Below are 19,814 nucleotides of genomic sequence, written 5' to 3'. Positions count from 1 at the left end.
AATAAAGTTCCTAGAAACAAAAGGCTTTGTATTATTTTTTGGCTCATCTTGATCTATTTTTCCTTGTTAGCATGTTGACTTCTCGTCTGATAAGGAGTCCCTAGCAGCGGCTATCCATGATTACATGCCCTTCGCCACGACACCTCCTCGCCGGCTACCCGCCCCCCTTGCCGATCAGAGCTGCAGTGCTCGATGGTGAAGTATAGCAGAGTAGGCTTCAAAGTGCAAACAATGATGCAAAAGGAAGGAGATGGGGTGCCACGACGCAAGATGAAAATATCCTAAGGAGTTTTTTTTTTGGGTGCGCCCATGGGCAGATGAGAATGTTGTAATCTTTAGGATATGAGGTGAGGTCTAAGAAGTGGTTGGACATGATTAGTACATAGATTCAAAAAAAAAAATCCGAAATGACATGGATTCAGTTAAAGAAGAAAGATAAGGTTAATGCATTTGGAGTAATACTTTGTACTCAAGACATCATTAATTCCACAAACTTGGTACAAAATCAAATTAGCCTGGCAGTGCAAATAAGCCAAACTCCTTTTCCATACTGCAGCATTCTTCCAGAGCCAACTTTGTATATCAGGACAATGTATCTTAATTAGTAAATAGGCTTTGCAAACGAGAAATTACAACTTATATATGTTGTGTGGTTGATCATGAAAATAAGACATGACAGTAAGAAGAGAAAGTGAGAGGTCATTTTACCATACCACAGATATGCTCCAAGCCATAAAATTATGAACACAAATGGACTGCCATGAACCTGCAGTTGACATAAAAAAACTTATTAAAGCTCATAAGAGCTGAAATATAACAATTTATATTGAATTTTTCATTTATGTCACAAAGTCAGGCTGCAAATTTATAATGGCAGCCTGTTCTTGATAAAGCATCTGACCTCATGTATTTTCTGGAAAAGGACGGGAGCAAAGTGAGGCATCCTCACCATTGAAGGAAAGCACCAACCCTGAAAAAACAAAATGACTATGAGGAGTCAATTCACATCGGGTGAAATCTAGGTTTCTTTCCGCATCAGCAGTTGTGTGGTTCGGAATTTGGCACACGTTTAATTGATTAAGCTTATGATCCCTATCGTTAGTGGCCTTTCAAACATATGACATGCATGGCATATAAAAATCAAGCAGGAAACGAACATGGTGATAGATAAATACGAGAGTAACTCATTCATTGCTCTCCATCACCAATGGCAGGTCAGCCGTAGAAAATAGAGATAAGAGATGAAGAGTACCCAAACGATGTATTGGTCCAACCCCTTGTCTGGTGAATAAACGTGCAGCCGACCGGCAGCCACCGCAGTGCTGGTCATGCCCCTCCTCATTCTACTCTTGTTCCTAGGAGAAGAACTCGCGGTAGAAGAAAAAAATCATACGCGCCTCAGTCAGCGCGTGAGTGAGATAGATGGCCAATGATTTTTCTGGGAACTAAGACGGCGTCATCGTCCTGGATGGAGAAAACGGCGTGGCAGCACCGAGCATTCGATCTCCTCCACACAGGAAGCGAAGCGACACCACCTAGCCAGCACGAACGTGGGGAACTCTGCAATATGCCGCTCGCTGGACGGGCGGCGGAATGGAAGAAGAAACCATGCTCGGATGTGGCGAACTATGCAACCTCCCTCTCGCTGGACAAGGCGGTGGGGTGGAAGAAGAAGACATGGTGTGCTTGAGGCGAGAGGAGGAAGACTGCAGTAGACAAAGGGACGACGTGTGTGATCTACGGAGAGGGAGGTCACAGGGCCGATATAAGACGGGCGGCCAAGTCGTGCTTGGTGCGGGATCAGCGGATCGAGAAGAGCAAGATAGGAAACTAATCGAATTTTGGGAATTGATTTGATTTGGTCTTTAAGGAGACAAGGGAAGCTGACTCACGCCAAAATAGGTTTGAGGAATTACCGTGTTAATTATTGTATTTTCCAATTACGAAGGTAAAGTGCAAAGTGCAAATTGCCTAAAAACTGGCCGTACGCGACATGCTTCTACGATTTTCACCACGATTCTCACACCACTACCTTGATATTTTTTTGTCTATATGATTTGCATGCGTCCATGATTTTCTTCTTTGGTCCTAGCAATAATTATTCAATCATTGTTCTGGCCTTTTCTTTCCTTCCAAATAAAGCTCCGATTAATTGTCTGCTCTTTTTTTATCAGGGGTACATGCGTTAATAACAAAGAAAGGAAATTACGTCCTAATTTCTGTGTGCATTAACATGGAAAGAATTGATACACGATGAATTAGATACAACATATAAGTCTGTTGCGATCCCCGGCTTCTCAGCGTTTTGACGGTGCGCACATCGCCGTGTGGGGCCTGCCACAGTGCCACCGACCAATCTTTTCTTTTTATTCTGTGTTTGCATCTCATCTTGCCATGATCCTATCCATTGCTTCGTGCGCATCGCAATTGAGAGAGAGAGGGCTGGAGCCGGAGCAGTGCCGTCCACCTCGTCGGAGTCGGCGACGCCGTGGCTCTCCACGGCGGAGAAAGCGACGGCGAATGAGCCACCGACGAGATAAATACTTAGGGTGGAGGTGCAGGGTTCTCTGTCGCCAGAGATGAACGGGTTGTGGCGGAGCTTAGAGGCACGCCGGGGGATATGGAGGACCGGCGGTGGTGGAGCTTTGGGGAGGGCAAGGCGGCCGCAGGCGGTGGTGGCAAGGCTCTAAGCTGTAATTTCTTGAGATCTCAGCCCGAAAGCCCTAACCTTGCCTCTTCTTGACCCACGACCTCGCGTCGGCCGCCATACCCCGTATCCCAACTACCTGTGCGTCGGCCGCCTCCTTCCCCCACCTCCCGTGCGCCGCTGGATGACGCCCGCTTCGCCTCCAAAAAGTTCTTGCGCCCCACCGGAGGCAAGCACGTGGGCGCCACAGCCCGGAGTTCTTCACCGAGCAGGTCGCGTTCGCGCCCCAGATGCTCGCCGCCCCACGAACGACGACTCCGCGCCCGGCGTGGATGGCTCCGCGAGGCCAACCTCCGGACTGTCGTCGCCCCTGGACTGGCGGCACGCCGTTCCTGGAACCCCAGCGAGGCGGGCCCTCAAGTCCCTTCGAACTGCTCCACGCCCAGTGCCCCGCCGCCGGCTCTGGCTGGAGATCCCAATCGGTGTCACGGCTTTGCCCCAAAAGTCCTTTGCGGCCAGCCTCACCACGCAAAGTCGACACCAGGCCTAGAAAGTAGAAACACAGAGCAACCTTCGCCACATCTTGTGTTGATTGATGCCTTCATTTATCTGTTTTCCCCAGCATTTATTTTTACATGTATATTTTTTGCTGGCTGGAGTGAAAAATTAGGGTAGTAGGTTTCAACTCTCACTGACCTTATCTATGTAGCTATCCTTAGCTACAGAATGTTGAGGCAAAGGCCACGGAGGATATCGATGCGCCACTATGGTCCTACAAAGGCCGGAAGTCCAGATCACTATCTGAGTTATCTATGTTGAGGCCGTGGAAATAATTCTATCAATCATGAAAGGAATTATTGATTTGTTCTTCTCGCCATGCCATTCATTGTTTACTGAAAAAATACAAGTATTTTCATACCGTGGCAAGTTTCTAATGCATGCTATGATGTCATCTATGGGAATTTCACATTTGTAGAGTCACCTGTCATTTTAGAAAACTTTAGGGATTTTTGAGTGATCCTTCAGGTTTCAACAACTCTTTAATCATCGTAACCATTTTTTTTTCACCCCTGAAAGGCTACTGTTTTTGATCACTTTGGTTAGGTTTACAGTACATAATTTTTTTTTTCTGGTTTTGTTTATATGGCTCTCCAAACTGTTGCCAACTTAGTTACATTTTGAGTGATATTAACCTCTGTTTATTGCAGTTTTGAGATGTTTAGTTGTGTTTCAGTCTATAGAATGTTGTGTCATGCCAAAAAAATGTACCGGTGGCTTCATCTTCTCTCTCTGAATTATCTTGTGTTGCCGATTTCATTTGTAACTCTGTTCAGGATCGGCTGATTTTGGCGTGAGACAATTACTGTGTACCAACTCAAGATAGTGGTCTCAGTTTATGGTGGTATTTTAGGTATTGAGTGCGCCCTTTCATTGAAGATACTTTGTTTATTTCTGTTTCGTTATCAGTTTTGTTCATTCATTGACCTTATTTTTAGGTGTCATTCGCTGGTCTTTTGTTTATAGAAAAATTAGCTAAACTTGGTGCATTTAGAAAGGATACCAGCAGGTTCTATTGCACCTTGTGCTACCTGCTATATTTATGGATTAATAAGATGCCACTTAATAGAGTGTATTTGATAGAATGTCATTTCCCCTGTGGGTAATTATATCAACCTCTTCTCTTAGAAAGAGTGAAAGACCGTGTTGAATGTTTGCTTCACTCTGAACAGTCATAGGCTTGATCATTAGCTTATGAATTTCCATGTAGTAGTGTTGGGATGAAACCACTATATCTTCCTAGAAATAAGTGCATGTGAGAAGTAAGCAGGCTTATTGTGCACATCGTTTTGTTGGTGAGGAATACTTTCTTAGATTGTAAGAGGTGGTCAGAACTATTATTTGTAGCATCTTTAAAGAGGCTTGCACTATTGTGGTCTTCCAGGAGATGATTCCAATATAATTGGCATCGAGGGTTTCTTCAGATATCTACTTGGCGTCTTTGTTCCAGCTTTCAGCATTTGTTTGTCACAATGTCTTACTTTGTGTTGTTCAAGATGATTGATTTTTGTTTGATACATTTGGTTTCCCTTGCTGGATACACAATTTTTTTCACGAACGAACACAGTGCATCCTATGAAATGCCGAATTAAGGGATCTATCTTTATGACGATCTAGCTGAGGTGTTAACCAAGAATGGATATAACATATTGCATATTATAGTTTGGTAATCTACTATTTTGCCGGCTGGGTCAGCTCACTTGATAGATACATTTGCAACTAATTTCATTATGATGAATGTTATCGAACCTCCATCATTATAATTTACAGATATGGTTTCAGGGTTGAAGTATGACTGTATAAGGTCTAGAGAAAATGAGGTGTTGATGTTGCTTTTTTTTTGTTACTTCTGGTGGTAGAATTGCTTACTTTCTTAAATAAGTGATGTTGACCGACAGTTTGTAACATTGAGAGGGGCACCATGCTTGTTAGATTGATAACACTAATTTTCTTTATTATCATGGATGAATCTCTCATAGCTCATCGGAAAATTGGTTAAACCTTCAACACGGCACTATGTGATCACCTAAGACTAATTTTACCAGTTATAAGAGGAACCAAAATTCAGATTCTTGATGCTGCTATAACTAACTCGCGTATCTACACTTTCGTCATTGTTTTACCACCTACTGTTATTTTTCTATGACACTCTGTTTACTTATGAAGATAATACTCTTTGTAGTTATATAACTTATTTTAGTAGATGAATCATTGGCCGTGATGGTAAGCTACGTTCTTCGAAAAAATTATAGTGGCATTTAGCCAATATGGATATATATATAATGATGCACAACATCAACTCTTAATTCTAACAGAAAGTTAGAGGTTTGGTGTTATTGTATCTACATTTATTATTGTTCTCTTGCTAATTATATCGCCATGCCACCTTCATGTTACTTCTATTCTTTCACCAACTAGAGATATGACTGATTGTACAGATTTATTTTATTTATTGTGATACTGGTGGTTGTAATACAATACCTTAGTCGTTATCTACTTCTAAATAGCTAAATACAACGTCTGCTTATGATTTGTTTTACCCTGTCGATTTTCTTAATTTTTGAAATCGAAGTAACTCCCCATGACACCACTTCACCGTGCTTGGTTATTCCCTTCAGATTTTGTTGCCCTCCCTAGGTTACCATGATTGTTTCTTCTACAACTAGAATATGCTATTGTTTAATGGTCCTTGCATGTGTAGGCAAAGTGGAAGAAGTGTGGTTTAGAGGCAGCTACAACACTCACATGGTTGAGGTACCTGCTCTCTTGCCTAATCAACTAACTTTTGCATCAAACACATTTTTGGTTCTTGATCAAGTCACCATAAAAAGTTACAATGCATGTTCTAAACTGTGACTGAGACCAGAGCCTGAAGCCATTAACTTTGCAGATAATTAATACATGTAAGTTTCCGAATGAAAGGAGGGACAACGAGAATCATTGTGATAAGAAGGTAAGCAATAGTTCAATCAGTCCACCTGGGCTATGCTTACGTCCCAGACTACCATTGGTAACAAAGGGAATTCCGCCATCTTGCCATCTTGCCATCATTCTGCGCCTTTTCTTTTTGCCAATTATTTGATCTTCATGATTTCTGCATATACGTAATCTTGTGAGGATGTTATTGTTGCGATCATAAGCTTTTTGTGTCTTATATTCATTTGTCCTCCTGGAAATGCTGATACTCTAATAGTAATTGGTTATAATTTTTGATATCCAATGAATTGCATCCACAAAGAATATTATAAGTGACTATTTGTTCAAAGATCATGGGATAATATCAATTGTTATTCCCCTTACATGAGTGCCACTGTGGCTGTTTTGCCTGTTATTATATGGCCTCGATTGCAAATGATGGAAGAAATTTATGTTAATAACGACTTCAGGTTTTGTCTATTTTTTCTCTTTATATAAATTTTCTCATTAATTTTATCCACTCCAGCTTGCATACTCATCTCCATGAAGAGCAATTATACTTAGAAAGAGAAATGTGATGGATGACAGGATAGCACAAGAGATTATGGTTTATGTGGTGTTTCAAGATGATTCGGGAGTATTAAGAGTTTGAAGAGTCTTTCAGATGTCATTTATGTACTAGAATATAGATGCCGATAACACTTTCCAGTATTCCTATATTTGTGCGTATAAAGAGTATTTCGGGAGTATTTAGGTACGTATGAAATATTCATGTATATTTTGTGTTAAGCCATTGGCTAGATTTATTTGCCTTCTGACTTTATTTAATAAGAAAGATAACATTTTATTGTTTGAATTGTTTTTCTGTATTTGCTAATATAGTTATGTATATTATAACAGAAGTACGTAACGGGTTTACTGGATTTGACAAAATCCTTGCGTTCTCAAGTTAAACCTGGGAATATGATTACTTGTGTAACATCCCATAATTACATGCTTTGACATGTGATTTTTTCTGTCCGCCATACCACTGTGCTCCCTTCCTCTTGCGCCTCTCTGCTCTAGCTGTGAGAGTGGTGTCTATTTGCTTGAAATCCTACACCCAAGAGCAGGATGTGGTGGAGCTCGAGTACCATATAAATGATTTTTTATTTCTTGCTACGTGTGCTGAGGGCCTGCTCACTGACCCTGGTTAGTTTCTGTCAGCTGCGGATATTTATTTGCAGAGGCATGGTTCTCAGAGAAACATTTTTGTTCGTTATGGTCAGACAAAAATTTGTTTGTTTGAAAAAAAAGTTAAGCTATCTTGTGATTTAGGTGTCTATCTTCAACAAACTATTGGTGGTTATTCATGTTGGTTTGGCAGGTGAACTATACTTTGTGCATTCCTAAATAGGAGATTGGACTTGGCCGAGGCAGAGAACATCTCAGGCTTATTTCAGCTAACTAACTCCAGGCATGTCACAGAATTATGCTATGCATAACTTAAACGTGTTAGGCTCTTACATGATCCGAGGCCTACGATTGCCGCACACAGATACATCAGACTCATCACGAAATTTGAACACCTTAATGGATGTGTTTGCCATGTTCTATTATGTTTGCCAATGTTGGTGGATGCATCTGACGCCTTCGGCTCATATGGAGTGGAGGAGCTGCATGTACGACTGTGGGCGGTACAACCATGTTGAGACAAATAATGTGGCTGAAGGTGACACCCTAATCTTCACTTACATAGGTGACCGGCATTGGGTGTGTCCATTTCCCGGCCGTGATGGGTGCGAGCAGACATCAGGCCATGTTCAGTAAGTCGCCTTCTTAAAGTGATTGGTTGTATGAACCAAGTCGTGTCTTAGTTGTGAAGGTTAGTGAAGCAACCACTTGAGTTTTTATGAACCTAATATTATGTTAATGACCATATGTACCTGTCTGGTGTTAGGGTGCATTGTTGTTGTTTAATATTTTAGTCATGTCGTCAAGCTGGTTCAAACTACATCGCTACATGCTAATTAGTAGTTGTATAACTAAATTTGTTGTGTGGTTAATTTATATTAACATTTTCTAGATGTTGGAAAGTTTATAATCAGGCTCTATATTGCCCCCTATAATCTCCACATCGGGCCATGCATTTCAGAATGCCTCTTTCTCAGAGAAAATCCCGCAACTTTACCCTTCTGACAACGATGTGACAAAACGGTGTGAAGGCGGCGAGGCGAAGCTCGCATAACCTTCTAGTATGTTTCTATTTCTTCTAAGCGGCCTGGAAACATATTTGATGAGAGTTTTCTAGGGTGATCAACGGTTAGGATTGGTCCAATGTTTGATATCAAAGTGCACACCATCCCCAACTGCAATATAATAGTAAAGATATTGCACTTGAGAATGGTGTATTACTTTGACATCAAACATTGGAGCAATCTCAACCGTCGATTACCTATCAAATCGCCCTCAAAATGTCCATCAAACTCACATCGCTCCGGATGGGAAAAAATTGTAATGTATTGCCTACCAATTAGTTCGACATAAACCAAGGAAAAAATCATGTCTCATTAGTGTATTGTGAAGATCAGATCTATACAAAACATTTACGTCCAGCATTCGCCACAAATCAAGGAAATAAATCATGCTGTTACTTTCGGAAAGATTAGATAGCATGCATCAATCACGTCCAATACAACCAACAATCACTATTGGCAATGGTAATATTGGAGGGAAGATCATCACTGTTTTGTTTAGTCCAGAATCACTATTGGCAATGGTACTATAGCACCTTTTTGAAACTCCCCTTGGCTCAATAGTCGGAAGTCCAAAGATATCGCTCCCCTAATTTTTTAGGTCCTCAATAGAAAAAAAAAATGGAAGGTTAAGCAAGCTTTGTAAGGGGGAGCGTGGATTGCAAAGATCAAGATGGATGCAAACTTCTTTTTGAACCACCTTCATGAATTCATGCGGCTTTGGGTTGAGCTTAGCAATGTGCATCTAGATGAAGATATTGAGGATTCCATTTTGAGAAACCTAAAAACTAATGGGGAATAGACATCTTCTTCGGCTTACAAGGCACAATTCTTTGTGGCCATGTCTACCATTTTCAACAAGGTCGTGTGGAAGCCTTGGGCGCCTCCAAAGGGACCATTTAAAATAGGCTATAGACCGCAGACTGTCTTGAAAAATGAGGTTGGAACAATTGTCGGATATGCCCCCTTTGCAAGCAAACTCAAAAGACGACGGCATGCCTGTTTTTCCATTGCCATTTCTCCAAAAGACCACGAACCTACCCAATCTTACCTTGTGGGCTAGCTTGTCAAGTAAAGATATCCCGAACCGCAAGGCGATGTCATCCCTCACCATGCTCACTAGTTGGACCATTTGGAATCAGAGGAATGCGCTGGTGTTCTGTAACAAATCCGTCCCTACAACGGTGCTTCTTGGCTCCATTAAGAGTGAGGTTAGGCTTTGGATAGCCGCGGGTGCCAAGCATTTGAGCAATGTAATAATGGACGAGTAGTTCCCTTGTACCCTTAGAGCATCTCCAGTCGCGTCCCCCAAAGCGTCCCCCAAACCGCGTCGGATTGAGCGTTTGGGGGACGTGTTTTGTTCGTGCCGCGTTTGGGGGACGTCGCTCCCCAGCCGCGTCCCCCAAGCGCCGCCCCCAAACATTAAAAATACTTTTTTTTAACACATAACCATTTATCAAATATAGCATATGAATAAAAATGTTTGCGAGGATTGTTTTCAAATTAAAATACAACAAACAAGTAAACAAGTAAACAAATATAATAAATAGGGCTAGATGCTAGATCAAGGTGCCACGGTATTTCCTTTGATACTCCACAAAGGCTCAACGAGATCAGCTTGAAGTTGATCATGAACATTGCTGTCACGGATCTCTATGTGCATGGCGAGAAAATCAGCAAAATCTGCAGGCAACTCATGATCAACCTCCGCAAGAGGGCCCTGACACTCATAGGGACCAACATGTGTCCTGACATGATTCTTGCGGTCATCCTCGATGATCATGTTGTGCATGATCATACAAGCCTGCATCACCTCCCACATTTGGTCGTGAGACCAGCTTAGAGCAGGGTACCGGACAATGGCAAATTGTGCTTGAAGCACACCAAATGCCCGCTCGACATCCTTCCTGCAAGCCTCCTGTCGCGTAGCAAAGTGGGAATTCTTCAGACCTGATGGATTCGAGATTGTTTTCACAAAAGTGGCCCATTTTGGATATATACCATCGGCTAGGTAATAGCCTTTAGTATATTCGTGGCCATTGATCTCATAGTTGCATGGTGGAGCATGCCCTTCCACTAGTCTGCTGAACACCGGAGACTGCTGCAACACGTTAATGTCATTGTGTGATCCCGCCATGCCAAAGAAAGAATGCCAAATCCACAGGTCATAATCTGCCACGACTTCAAGCACCACACTTGCAATATCCATGACGCCCTTTGTATATACCTTGCCAAACAAACGTGCAGTTCTTCCATGCCCGGTGCATGCGATCGATGCTTCCAAGCATTCCGAGAAATCCTCCGGCAGCATTTTGTGCCATGATCCTTGCAGTCTCTTCCTCAGTTGGCCCTCTCAAGTAGTATTTGCCAAACTTTCCCACCACAGGTCGGCAAAACTTGTACATGCACTCAATGGCAGTAGACTCACTCATGCGAAGGTAGTCGTCCTGTGTATCGGCATGTGTTGCCTCATCTGCGAAGTAGTCATTGTGCAGCATGGTATGCCCCTCTATCCTCTGACGGGGCTTGGACTTCTTTCTCCCCGGCCTTGATCCTCCGCGGCGCGGCCTCTTCTTCTTCTCCGCCTCGGCGTCAACCATGTTCTGGAGGGACGCGATGATCAGCAAATGCTCCCGCAGGTCGTCATCGAAGGCTTGCTCGTCCTCCAGCAGCAGGGCAAGCATCTCATCGTCGTTTTCCATGTCTAAAGCAAAATCAATGGTTAAAACTGCGCCGAGGCAGACGACGCAACGAACAGCGGCCAATCGCGCCTACCTGGCAAGTCGTCGAGCACCTTGTGTGCATGGAGGTGGGGCGGATTTGACGCCGTGTTCTGGGACGCGCTGGCGAAGCGGCGGCGGCGATACGACCGGCGGGAGCGCCAGCGGCGACGACGGTGCCGACTCTCAGAAGAGATCAGACGTCGAAATGGCCGGGAAATCCAGCGGCAGCGGAGGGGTGGGAGGCGCGGGAAGGAAGGAGCGACGAGAAAAAAGGCGCGAACCAACGGTTTATGCAAATAGTCACCGACATGTGGGAGCCCGCCTCGCTTTTCGTTGTGTTTGGCGTGCCCGGAGCGTCCCCTGTGGGACGGGGACGGGCTCGGGGCACCGGACACCGTATCGAGGCGTGCCGGACAAAATTGGACTTTGGGGGACGCGGCTGGAACCGGTTTTTGGTCCGACGCGCCCCAAATTGCTTTGGGGACGCTTTGGGGACGCGACTAGAGATGCTCTTAGCTTTTCTTTCTTGTCAAACTCTATTCTCATTTAATGAAGTGAGGCAAGTCTTTTGCCTCCGCTTTACAAAAAAAATGGACCTTTTGTCGAAGGCTTGGTTATTTTCCTCCACAAAACTGAAGTAACACTAACATCACGCTAAAAAATATAACATTTGTAGTCTTAGTAACAAAGTGAAGAAACAAGCTATTGGAGATGATTGCTTTTATAGTAGGTTGTTTCTTTGTGCGATAGTTGGTGTCTCTCTCTTTCTGGTAACAGTCGAAGGAACAAATGGTTGAATGCTGTCTCAAGTGCAGGATGCGCCAACATGCATGCCCAGGCCTCTTGCGGAACAAGATGCTGATCTGCCGTTGAACAATCAGCTATGGTGAGGTCCAAAAGTGAAGAACACGAACTCTTTCGTCGAATAATTACGACCAGACCACATGCTATGCATGCTTGGCACCCAAGGAACGCCTGCCGTCCGTTCTTCCGCTCTCACGTGCCTGGAGCGGCCAAGCAAAAGGTCGACGAAGTTTCCAGACCACCTTGCAGGTCAAGGCACAGTTAAAAAGAAACTAGATTGTCGCTTGTCGTGGAGAGGCTGCGCCCCAATCAAGCTGCCTGGGCGTGCGGCTACGCTGACCAGTCGTATTTACAAGCTTTTAAAAGTATGAAAAACAGTCAGACATAGTCAATTATGTATCCTAAAAATATGCAAAGGTGCAACACAAAATATTCCTTGCATTATTGGCAACACAAAAATGACAAATCTAATAAAATATGGAGACTTAAAATATGCATACTCTCAGATCCGTACTTTTGTCATTTTTGTGTAGCTCAATATACGAAGTATTTGAAATTGGAATTTTCACGTGGGCTACATTTTGTTTTATTTTCAGATTTTTTTAGAACTGGTAAATATGGTTTGTAATCTCCACTCGTGAACTGTTCCATGAATACACCCCTATCATTAGTCTTTTTTTACAGGCCCATTATTAGTCCTTTTTGAAGTATATAATCCATATTCGATAGTCATATCAGCTTACTATCGGTCCACTCATTTCCCCATGGAGAACAATTGGTTTGTGAATCATAGAGAGCCCAGGCGCCCAACTAGGTAAGCTAGCGCATGATGTGAGGAGATTACAGGAGAAACGCAACCCATTTGACTGCTCTGTAGAGAGCTAGGAGACACGCAGCACTTGACTTGCTGCACATGTACGGCTGTACCTGTTGTAGTGCCGAATCTTCCCATAATCACATATTAATAATCCCGTACGTAGCAGCACTTGACTTGTTGCGCTGCGTTCGCTCATTCGTGTGCTTCTTTTCCACCGCAAACTTTCCCGGTCGCTTCCAGCTTCCGGGCACCCAACAACTATACCTTGGCGTCAAAGCACTTCGGGAGGCCGGCAGAGTGCGCATAAATAGTTGCCTCCACCACTCCCCGGGGACAGGAACTACACGCGACCCACTGCGGCGGGGCTCGTACAGCACACCGGCAAAGCCAGCCGCCGGGAAATGGACGCGACAGCAGCAGCAGATAGTAGTGGAGAAGGAGTACGCCACGGCGGCGGCGAGCGAGGAAAAGATGGCCGGCCGGAGAAGGACGAGGCCAAGAAGAAGGTACCGTTGCTCGGCATGTTCAGGTACGCCGACCGCATCGACGTGCTGCTGATGGTGGTCGGCACGCTGGGCGCGATGGGCAACGGCGTGGCGGAGCCACTCATGTCCGTGCTCTTTGGGAACGTCATCAACTCCTTTGGCGAGAGCAGCAGCAGCGACGTCCTCCGCCGTGTGACCAAGGTGTGCCACGGCTTACGGTGATCACCACTTCACTTGAACAGTAGTTAGCCGATTTAACAGCGAGTGTTCTTTCAATAGGTTGTGCTGAACTTCATATATCTGGGCATTGGGACAGCAGTTGCTTCGTTTCTTCGTAAGTGCATTTTCCATTCTGTTCCTAGAATGCATGCATGTTACCTGTCAATGGAACTTTAGATGTCAAGCAATAGTACACAGGAAAAGATAATTATACATTGGGTATATAACATATGTAAATAAACTGAACTGCCGAGGATAACTAACCAACTTATTTCTTAGTGTAAGTATCACATGGAAACCTTATCCCTGAAAACTCAACTGCATTTCAAAGGCATGAAAAAGTGATGCACGATCATATAGCGCTACGACACTAAGTTCTCACGATATTAATTCCACCTATATTCCATTGTTAGATTCCAATGTATGAGATAAATACTTCCAGTTAAAGATTTTCATAGCTGAGCAATGCGGAACTAGGAAATGTAAAAAAAATTAAAAAATCTCGCTTGAGTGATGAAAATGCAGATAGAATGATTAGAACAGAGCAATCATCATCAATTATCATGTATTTATCCCATGAGAAATGCCAATTGCATTCCCAATAATCGAATATGTTTTCTACATGTTAGACCATGATCTGAGATGTGGATATGTAAACACTGAGTGTAGCAGAACTTTGGTTTCATTGATGCAATAAAATCGAAGGTTCATTGCTCTTTTTTCAGAGGTGTCTTGCTGGACGATGGCAGGAGAAAGGCAATCGGCCCGCATCCGTTCTTTTTACCTGCAATCAGTTCTGAGACAAGATATTGCATTCTTCGACACAGAAATGACAACTGGAGAAGCAGTTTCTAGAATGTCTAGCGATACAGTCATAGTTCAAGATGCTCTTGGTGAGAAGGTAATACTTTCTTTGGGATACCGAATAAATAAACAAATATCTTCATCACATTGCATGGCGTGAAATGATAAGTCTCAGTGTTTTTTCTTTCAGAAAATTATGGCGATTACATAAGTATATGTGTTCGTTAACTAAGTGTATCCCATAAATTCAAGGCAGTCCACCAAGTTCTGCAGGTGTTGACATTCATGCTTTCTCCTTTACAGGCAGGGAAGCTTTTACAACTCGCATCCGCCTTCTTTGGTGGTTTTATCATAGCATTCACAAGAGGCTGGCTCCTGACTCTTGTCATGCTAACATCGTTACCACTAGTCGCGATCGCTGCTGCAGTGTCTGGACAGATGCTAACCCGAGTTTCTAACAAAAGACTAACATCGTATAGTGATGCTGCAGACACGGTTGAACAGACAATTGGATCTATACGAACAGTGAGTTAAAATTTTATCAGTTATTTGAAATAATATATTTTTCACAGTTAATTCGAATTATCAGTTATCAGTTATTCAATAAAAAGCAAAAAATAAGTTAGCAACTCTCATGTGAGCAGGTTGTGTCCTTCAACGGTGAGAAGAAAGCTATAGCAATGTACAATAATTTCATAAAAAAGGCTTACAAGACAGTTATTGAGGAAGGTCTTATCAACGGTTTTGGAATGGGGTCTGTCTTTTGCATCTTATTTAGCAGCTATGGCCTAGCCTTCTGGTATGGTGGAAAGCTAATCATTGACAAAGGTTATACTGGAGGGAAGATCATCACTGTTTTGTTTTCTGTAGTGGCTGGCGTAACGTGAGTTTCTAAACACTTTACATTGCAAAGACCTTTGTTGATAATACAGTAGTCACGTTCGGTGCATCTAACTCTCAGTATTTTGGTCTAAATGGATGGTTGGAATATAAAACATCAAATAATAGGATTTTAAATCTAGAGAACCTTTTTCTTACACATGCCATGTGAATACATATTTTTCTCTAAATATTTATAAGAAACTCTACGCCGTGACTTGATATTCCTTTCAAGGAGCCTATTTACTCATTTATCGTTTAATGGTAAATAATGCAATTGTCAATAATTGAGCTCAAGATTAGTATTTTAAAAAATATAAATACATGTAACTCAAGAGATTCAAAGTGCCTGCTTCCCTTTGAGGATAAAAGAAATCCAACAATAATCCTAAAAGAAAAAAAAACATAAAAATTCTACTTAAATAGAATTAAACTAGATTGATCCACTTGCTACTTTATCAGCTCATACAAGAAAAGAAACTCTCTTCCTAAGAACATCAACCCAGTTTACAACAGGAAGCACAATTGAACCAAGATGTAAATTGCAACTATGGCACCCTTAGAGCAGGGTCCCAATAATCCACGTGAAGCTATTGTGGAAATTCTGAGCAAATAAATGTCTCACCATAAGAAGATAGAACAACTACTAGAAAGCTATAAGATGAAGATATTGCCAAATAATTGAAAACTGTACTTCATGTCAAGAAATAGAAAATTTAACCATTGCATATTGTATAATAATGTCCTAAACGTGGCATTTTCCAAATGTTTGTAACAGTTCATTAGGGAATGCAACACCATCAACTTCTGCAGTTGCAGAAGGTCAATCTGCAGCATACAGACTGTTCGAAACAATTGAGAGAAAACCAGAGATAAATTCAGATGATACTAGTGGTATGGTTTTACAAAATATCAAGGGGGATGTTGAGCTAAAGGATGTGTACTTTCGCTACCCTGCAAGACCTGGGCAGTTAATATTAGATGGATTGTCATTACAAGTAGCCAGTGGAACAACAATGGCCATAGTTGGAGAGAGTGGAAGTGGTAAGTCAACAGTTATCAGCCTAGTTGAAAGATTCTATGATCCACAAGCTGGTGAAGTTTTGATAGATGGAACCAACATCAAGAATTTGAGTCTTGATTGGATAAGAGGGAAGATCGGTCTTGTTAGCCAAGAACCAGTGCTTTTTATGACCTCCATTAAAGAGAACATAATCTATGGTAAAGAAGATGCGACCCTTGAAGAGATTAAGAGAGCAGCCGAGCTTGCAAATGCAGCAAACTTCATTGACAAGCTACCAAATGTATACAAAATAAATTGAATTCTCCGAATATTTTGTTGAAATTCAAACTAACACTTTTTTCATTTCATACCAGGGCTATGATACATTGGTTGGCCAGCGTGGCACTCTGCTTTCTGGAGGACAAAAACAAAGAATTGCAATTGCGAGGGCTATCCTTAAAGATCCAAAAATTCTTTTGCTAGATGAAGCAACAAGTGCATTGGATGTGGAATCTGAGAGGATAGTTCAGGAGGCACTCAATAGGATAATGGTAGAAAGAACCACACTCGTCGTTGCTCATCGTTTGAGCACTGTAAGGAATGTGGACTGCATCACAGTTGTTCGTCAAGGGAAAATAGTTGAACAAGGTTAGAGTCTCTTGAATATGTATTACTTTTCCCATTCAATTTTTTTCTGTTGTCACTCTATGACGATTCATTCACTCTACAAACATATCCTATATGTACAGGTCCTCATCATGAATTGGTGAAGGATCCCATTGGAGCTTACTCCCAGCTTATTAGGCTACAAGAAACTCGTGGTGATGAAAAGCGTAAAATACAAGATTCTGGAAATTCCTTATCAAAGAGCACTAGTTTGTCAATCAGACGGTCAATGACTAAAGATTCATTTGGCAATAGCAACAGATACTCCTTCAAGAATCCATTAGGATTGTCATTTGAGTTGCATGAGGATGAAATCACGGAAAACCACAGGAAAGACGACCTTCTCGATGGGAAGACCCTTAAGAATGCACCAATTGGACGTCTTTTTAATCTTAACAAGCCAGAGGTGCCATTTCTTCTGCTCGGTTCTATAGCAGCATCGGTGCATGGAATCATTTTCCCATTATTTGGCATTATAATGTCCAGCATTTTAAAATCATTTTACGAGCCACCAGACAAGCTGCGAAAAGATTCTAGCTTTTGGGCACTGATATGTGTTGTTCTGGGGATTGCATCTTTGATTTCCATCCCAGCAGAATATTTTTTGTTTGGAATTGCTGGTGGTAAGCTTATAGAGCGTGTTCGTACTCTGTCATTTCAAAATATTGTGCGCCAAGAAGTTGCTTGGTTTGATAATCCCACAAATTCCAGGTATCATATTCAGATGTTTTCATAATTATTTCATATTCTCGTATATGTGTACACAAATACTAACATTCTGCTTTATCACTTACAGTGGGGCACTTGGTACGCGGCTCTCAGTTGATGCATTAAATGTCCGGCGCTTAGTAGGAGATAACCTAGCTGTTATAGTGCAGTCTGCAGCTGCACTAATCACTGGCTTTGTCATAGCGTTTACAGCGGACTGGAGACTTGCACTGGTTATCACTTGTGTCATCCCTTTAGTGGGTGCACAGGGTTATGCTCAAGTGAAGTACTTGAAAGGGTTTAGCGAAGAAGCTAAGGTGAAGCATGAGAACTCCAAAATCTATTTCCTGATTGATTCAGGATAAACTATCCTAAGGACCCATGAATGTCTTATTCGCTTATCATGATAACATAATCTTATTATTAAACAGGAGATGTATGAAGATGCAAGTCAAGTTGCAACTGATGCTGTTGGTAGTATCAGGACTGTAGCATCTTTCTGTGCGGAGAAAAGAGTGGTTACAACATATAACAAGAAATGTGAAGCTTTAAGGAAACAGGGAATTCGAAGTGGAATCGTTGGAGGGCTTGGTTTTGGTTTAACATTCTTGGTGTTGTATCTTACATATGCTCTATGTTTCTATGTCGGTGCTCAGTTTGTACGTCAGGGAAAAACTACCTTTGCAGATGTTTTCAGAGTAAGATTTCCTAGACCATTTGAAGTTAAAAGTTGTGCATGGGTATCAGCTTCTAATAATAATAATCACAAATTCATTGTATGTTCTTCAGGTTTTCTTTGCTTTAGTTTTGGCAGCTGTTGGGGTTTCCCAGGCAAGTGCATTGGCATCTAATGCAACAAAGGCAAGGGATTCCGCCATTTCTATTTTCAGTATTCTAGATCGGAAGTCCAAAATCGATACAATTAGCGATGAGGGTTTGATGTTGGAAAATGTCACCGGCGATATCGATTTCACCAATGTCAGTTTCAAGTACCCATCACGCCCTGATGTCCAAATATTCAGTGACTTCACGTTGCACATTCCTTCCAGAAAGGTATTATTTGCAACTTCTTGATGTCTTCTTTATTTTAATAGCACCCAATTGTTTTTCATTAGGATAATTAACTTAAACTGCCACCTCTTGGCATAAAGCCAAGAATACATACTTAAAACCTGGTGGTGTATCTAGTTTCAGTTATATCATCTAAGCAAACCTTCTGCTGCTTTATTTCACATGTGATCATTGACAAGCACTAAAATAGGTGTTGATGCAACCATTTCCTTCCTTTTCCTCAGACCATAGCACTCGTTGGGGAGAGCGGTAGTGGCAAGTCCACAATAATTGCTTTACTGGAGCGTTTCTATGATTCTGATTCTGGTAGAATCTCAATAGATGGAGTCGAAATTAAGAGCTTAAGAATAAGCTGGTTAAGGGATCAGATGGGGCTGGTAGGCCAGGAGCCAGTGCTTTTCAACGACACGATCCGTGCCAACATAACATATGGGAAACACGGAGAGGTGACAGAGGAAGAAGTCACGGCTGTGGCCAAGGCAGCCAATGCTCATGACTTCATATCAAGCTTGCCACAAGGATACGATACCCTGGTCGGCGAGAAAGGAGTGCAACTATCTGGTGGGCAGAAACAGCGGGTAGCCATCGCAAGGGCCATCATAAAGGACCCTAAGATACTACTACTTGATGAGGCAACCAGTGCCCTCGATGCGGAATCGGAGCGCATTGTTCAAGATGCACTGGATCGGGTCATGGTCAGCAGGACCACCATAGTGGTGGCGCACCGCCTCTCCACAATTAAAGGGGCTGATATGATTGCAGTCCTCAAGGAAGGCAAGATTGCAGAAAAGGGAAAGCATGAGGCCCTCATGCGAATCAAGGGTGGAGTCTATGCTTCGCTAGTAGAACTTCGCTCAAATTCTTAGTAGAGTTGTGTATCTTTTGAATACTTGTACATTTGTTCGTAGTACGACTAAATACAATTATCTTTTTGATTTGAGAAGTGGATGCAAGAGCTGCCACTTTTTTTCCATGAAGATCTATGATTAGGATAATAGTAGGTAATGAGAGTAATCAAACTGGTTACACGAGAAGATTGTTTCTGGACCAACACCATTACTCATCTGTTTGGCTTTACAATTTAAATACTAAACTGCGTCAATAATAATATTAGTAGAAAATAAACCAAATTTCGAGCTCCGAGGCTCTAATTCACGAAACCTCAGGGTTCGGCTCTAACAATTTCGCATGCGGCGACGACCAATCAACGAATATCAAATTACTATGAGTACTTCTGTGGGAAAGGGGCAAAGGGCGACATCGGCTAAAACTGCTAAACG

At 42.4% G+C, this 19,814-nt stretch overlaps 1 protein-coding gene across 1 annotated transcript; it reads left to right on the top strand.

The window, feature by feature from the left end:
* The first annotated feature begins 13,068 nt into the window (after positions 1-13,068).
* On the top strand, positions 13,069-19,543 carry LOC124660928 (ABC transporter B family member 4-like). Its single transcript, XM_047198777.1, has 12 exons — positions 13,069-13,385; positions 13,464-13,518; positions 14,129-14,304; positions 14,511-14,732; positions 14,852-15,090; positions 15,865-16,390; positions 16,464-16,737; positions 16,839-17,466; positions 17,552-17,780; positions 17,895-18,161; positions 18,253-18,516; positions 18,759-19,543. The coding sequence occupies exons 1-12, from the start codon at positions 13,101-13,103 to the stop codon at positions 19,398-19,400; spliced, it is 3,807 nt and encodes a 1,268-aa protein (XP_047054733.1). The 5' UTR covers positions 13,069-13,100; the 3' UTR covers positions 19,401-19,543.
* Positions 19,544-19,814: the final 271 nt, after the last annotated feature.

The sequence above is a fragment of the Lolium rigidum genome, chromosome 6 (genome assembly GCF_022539505.1).
Source record: "Lolium rigidum isolate FL_2022 chromosome 6, APGP_CSIRO_Lrig_0.1, whole genome shotgun sequence".
In the NCBI taxonomy this organism is placed as follows: Eukaryota; Viridiplantae; Streptophyta; class Magnoliopsida; order Poales; family Poaceae; genus Lolium; species Lolium rigidum.
Note: the sequence above shows the minus strand (reverse complement) of the source record. Positions and strands in the feature narration are given on the sequence as shown.

Bases quoted from the DNA above. Each gene is read 5' to 3' on its own strand.
- LOC124660928 (XM_047198777.1), top strand. From the start codon at position 13,101: ATGGACGCGACAGCAGCAGCAGATAGTAGTGGAGAAGGAGTACGCCAC. The intron at 13,519-14,128 runs GTAAGTGCATTT...CTCTTTTTTCAG, and splicing joins AGCAGTTGCTTCGTTTCTTC to AGGTGTCTTGCTGGACGATG. The intron at 18,517-18,758 runs GTATTATTTGCA...CCTTTTCCTCAG, and splicing joins TGCACATTCCTTCCAGAAAG to ACCATAGCACTCGTTGGGGA.